The sequence below is a fragment of the Apis dorsata genome, unplaced genomic scaffold (assembly GCF_000469605.1).
Source record: "Apis dorsata unplaced genomic scaffold, Apis dorsata 1.3 scaffold_575, whole genome shotgun sequence".
Lineage (NCBI taxonomy): Eukaryota > Metazoa > Arthropoda > Insecta > Hymenoptera > Apidae > Apis > Apis dorsata.
The window spans coordinates 91,575-96,642 of record NW_006263785.1 but is presented as its reverse complement, the minus strand read 5'-3'; the positions used below and the strand labels follow the sequence as shown (position 1 = coordinate 96,642).

Below are 5,068 nucleotides of genomic sequence, written 5' to 3'. Positions count from 1 at the left end.
TATATTCTCAAAAATATTTATTTAAATTATTTGAAAATTTTACTTATTATTTACTTAGTATCCATTTATGTTATAAGATTTATTTTATATTTGGCATCAAAGAAAGATTATGTATCGAAGTTTGATGTAATTTTTGATGCAAATTTGATTCAACACAAGCTTTAATATAATAAAAATCTATATATAATATATATAGATAATATAATAGTGACATTAAATGATATCAATTGATATCATTTTATAATCAAATTCCTTGCTAAATAATAAAACACTATAACAATCTTTAGATATAATTCGTTATAATTGATTTCATTGATTATAGCAATTTAAATTTAAATAACTTAATTAATTTGAGATTTCTTTAAAAAAAAATTCCATCCACAATTAATTGAAAAAAAATCGTCAAAATTCAATAACTATTTATTAAGTTTTTATATTTTATTTCATCGAATATATATATTATAATATATATATTTTATATATTATATATATTATAAATTTATATATATATAAATTTATAATATATATAATATATAAAATATATATATTATAATATATATATTTTATATATTATATATATTATAAATTTATATATATATAAATTTAATCTTAGAGACACAGACTTATTTCTATTATTATTAAACAGAGCGAATTTTCAAGAAGAATATATGATATTATTTTCTTTGACATTACACATTAGTATTGCAGAAACATTAGTGATTAAACTTCGGTCAAAATTAAATAATGAATCATGTCACATGCAAGGCTATAGTGTAAAAAAAAGAAGAAATATTCAAATTAATATATAAATAAATATAGAAAATAATTACGCTATATTATTCATATTATTGCATTGAATTATTTTAGCATATTATTTATGTAATTGTTTATGTAATTTATTATAACACAACATAAATTACTAGAAATATTTCATAAAATAGAAAAAATTGAAAATTAGTTTTATAATTAATTACATAGAATTATTAAACAATTTATTTATAATATATAAACAATTTACTTTTATCATGATTTATATTTAAAATAGATTCTATAAAAATATATTTATTAAAGATAGCAAATAAAAATAACATTAACGATTTTATTATTTATTCTATATAAATATTATTTATATTTTTGAAAAATAAATATACCTATTATTTTTAAATTTTTNATATTTAATAAAATATAATTAATATATTTATTAAGATATAATTCATGAAAATACAATTTAATAAAAACTTGATGAGTTTCTTATCTTGTAATTTTATTATCATAGAATAACACACTAGAAAATTTTACTTAACCTTTTTCTTGATTAGTTTTATAAGATTTTTAAAGTTATTTTAAAGAATAATTACTGTTACTTTTACGCCATATTAATAAATATATATAAAATATAATATATAAACAATATATATAAAAAAGAAAAATGTGATGAAAAAATCAACAATAATGAAAAATTATTGTTGAAATTATTTTAGATAATTTTAGCATTTGATAAAATTTATCTCTACATTGCGTATAAAAGCTTGTACATATATTTTATAAAAAATGAAACGCTTAACTGAAGAAAAAACAAAACTTGTTCTAGAAAAATTAACAAAATAGTAAGTATAATATATAATTTTTTCAAAACTATCATAATTGATTATATGATTTTTATAATAAAATTTTAAATAATAAATATAATATAATAGATTACAAATGTGTAAATTCATATTTTCATTACAATTATAGAAATGAAATAAATAAATTCATTTATCCTTCAAATATCATAATGAATATTTTATTTTAAAAATTTTATATATTTTTCTATATTATATATTATATGTATTTTTTCAAACATTTATATGCTTAATTTTTCATAAATACATAAATATTTGCAGTCTTATATTATATATATATTATTATAATTAAAAAAGTTAAAAATATAAAAAATATAATTGATAATAATTTTAATTGTGCTAATAATCTCTATAATAAATATTTAAAAAACAAATAAATAGAATTTTAATTTTATTAACAATTATTATTAGTATTAGTACTAGTATTAGTACATGTCTTAAATTATTCTGTATTATGTTTAGTGTTATATTTGTTCTATATATATTTTATAATGTAAATTAAAAAATAATTATGATACAATATCTAATAAAATGATTATGCATTTTTTTGAATGTTCAAAAAAATTTATTGCTAAATAAAATAAGTTATTTGTTATTTGTTATAATAGAAATAAACATAAACAATTACATTTTACTATATTTATTATGATATAATTTGATATATTTTTGATGATTTTGATTAATTATGATATTATGTATAATATTATTTATGTGATTATATCATATGATTATTATATATAAAATTTATTTTTAGTATTGGAAGTAATGTAAAATTATTACTTGATCGACCAGATGGTGTTTATTGTTTTCGAGAAAAGAAAGGCAGAGTATATTATATTTCTGAAAAGATTTTATCATTAGCAAATATGGTAAATCCAGAACGATTAGCAAGTGTTGGCACATGTTTTGGAAAATTTACAAAATCTGAAAAATTTAGATTACATATTACTGCATTATATCATCTGGCTCCTTATGCACAAGTAATTATATTGTTTTTAATTATTTATATTTGAATATAGTTAAATTTCATATTATTCTTTTATTTATAATTTTTCACATATACAGATATAAAGTAAAATAATATTGAAATCTAATGATTAAAATAATATGATTTTTATTATTTTATTAATTTATTTATATATATTTATTTTTTAATATTTTTAAAACATAGACAAATGATTTCATATTTATTCTATCTCAAATATGTATTTTATTGATATATTGGTATATTTACTTATATATTTATATTATTTTATATTATAATTATCTATTAATTTTATCAATTTTTATATAGATATTAATAAAAAAATATCTTTATGATGCATAAATATTTCATTTTTAATGAAATCATTTTATAATAAGATTTGTTTTTAATTTACTAGAAAATTTACTTTTCGTAATATGCAAAATATAAATTAAAATTACTGATAAATACATTAAATCATATACATTCAATATATCATACATTAAATACATTTAAATGAATAAAAAATTAAATATTATTAATATCGATTCAATTTTAAATAAAAATAAAACACAAACATCATAAATAAAAATTTATGTTTATGTAAATATATTTTATATAATTTTATTTTTTTTCTAGTATAAAATTTGGTTGAAACCATCAGCTGAACAACAATTTTTATATGGACATCATATTTCTAAATCTGGTTTAAATCGAATTACTGAAAATACACCTCAGTATCAAGGAGTTGTTATTTTTTCCACAAATGATATACCATTAGTAAGTGAAAGATTGGATTATTTAATAATTTATATTTTTATAAAAATATAAAATTTTTAATAATAATTAATAAATTTTTAAATAATAATTTTATATTTTTTATTTTAATCATATATTAGGTTATTGCAAATGAAATGGTCAATATATATTTAAAAAGACATTTAAAAAAATACATTTAAACATTTAAACATTTAAAAAATATTGTAAAATAATATATTATGAATCAATTTAAATTTGAAGATGGATAAATACAACTTGAATATTATTTTATTAAATTATCTTATTGTAAAGAAGCGAATTGTAAATTATATTTTAACATCAAATTCAATTTTTTCTTATACAAGTTTAAAATTCATAATGCATAAAAATTACTATTAATATTAATATAATTTTCTAAAAAGATTGGATTGAAAAAAGAAATCTTTTATTGATATAAAAAATTATAATTGAAAAATATAATTAATTAAATTATAAATAAATTGTAATAATTTTAATTTGCTTTTTGATAGGTAAAATGAATTAAATTTTTTTATTCTTACTTTGATTAATATTTTTAATAAAATTATAATAAACGAAAATTTCATTTTCAACAATCTAATAATAATAATCTATATTAAAAAAACTTATTTATTAATTTTAAATGATTTTATGTTTTATTAATATTAATAATTATTTGTAAAATAATTATTAATAATACTGAACTCTTTAATACAGAGCTATTTTGTTACTTAATACATTGTATATTTAATACAAAAAATAGTAAATATCTTGTCTCTAATCTATTTTATTATTAAAATTTAAATTTAATAAAATTATTATAGGGTTTTGGTGTCACAGCTAAAAGTACAATAGATTGCAAATATGCAGATCCAATGGCAACAATATGTTTTCATCAAGCTGATATAGGAGAATATATTCGATCAGAAGAATCTTTAATGTAAAAATCTTATAAAAATATTTATCATATTTATTTTCTAATATTAATATGTTAATATTAATATTTTCTAAATAAATATATTTAAAAGTTATAGACAATATATTTTTATTAAAAAAATATTTTTATTATATTAAATATACTATACTATAAAATATACTAAATATACTATATTTACTATAAATATATATAATACTATAAATATATCAATTATCATATAATTATTATATATATATGTTAAAAAAATTTTCAAATTATTTTTTAACTTTATTAAAATTCAAAAAACAATAAATTTTAATATTAATTTAAGTTAAATAATTATTTTTTTTTATTTTATAATTATAAAATAAATCTTTTTTTTAAATTAATAAATATTAATATGTTATTATTTAATATATATATTTCAATATAATAATTTTAATAAAACTTTTTCTATATTTATAATTTTTCAATAATTAATAATAATCATCATTTTTAATATTTTGCATTATAATTCAAAATAATCTTTTTTATATTTTTAAATATTAATCTTTAATTTAGAAGTTTTATTAATGATTTATTGATCTTTATTTTTTAAAGAATCAATTACAGAAAATTAATTAAATTAATTATAAAAAATTAGTAAAATTAAAAATTTAAATAGTATAATATAAATTTAATTAACTAATATAATAAGATTCTTATAATGAGATTTTTTTTATTAAAACACAGAATTGAAAATTGATAGAAAACAATAATAGATATTTAAAAAAATTATAAATTCTA

General features: G+C 13.7%; 1 protein-coding gene across 1 annotated transcript; it reads left to right on the top strand.

Annotated features, from left to right (window-relative positions):
- Positions 1-1,516: 1,516 nt before the first annotated feature.
- LOC102677072 (60S ribosome subunit biogenesis protein NIP7 homolog) lies at positions 1,517-4,425 on the top strand. The gene is made up of 4 exons (XM_006620980.2): positions 1,517-1,607; positions 2,380-2,605; positions 3,229-3,369; positions 4,191-4,425. The coding sequence occupies exons 1-4, from the start codon at positions 1,552-1,554 to the stop codon at positions 4,308-4,310; spliced, it is 543 nt and encodes a 180-aa protein (XP_006621043.1). The 5' UTR covers positions 1,517-1,551; the 3' UTR covers positions 4,311-4,425.
- The last annotated feature ends 643 nt before the right edge of the window (positions 4,426-5,068 follow it).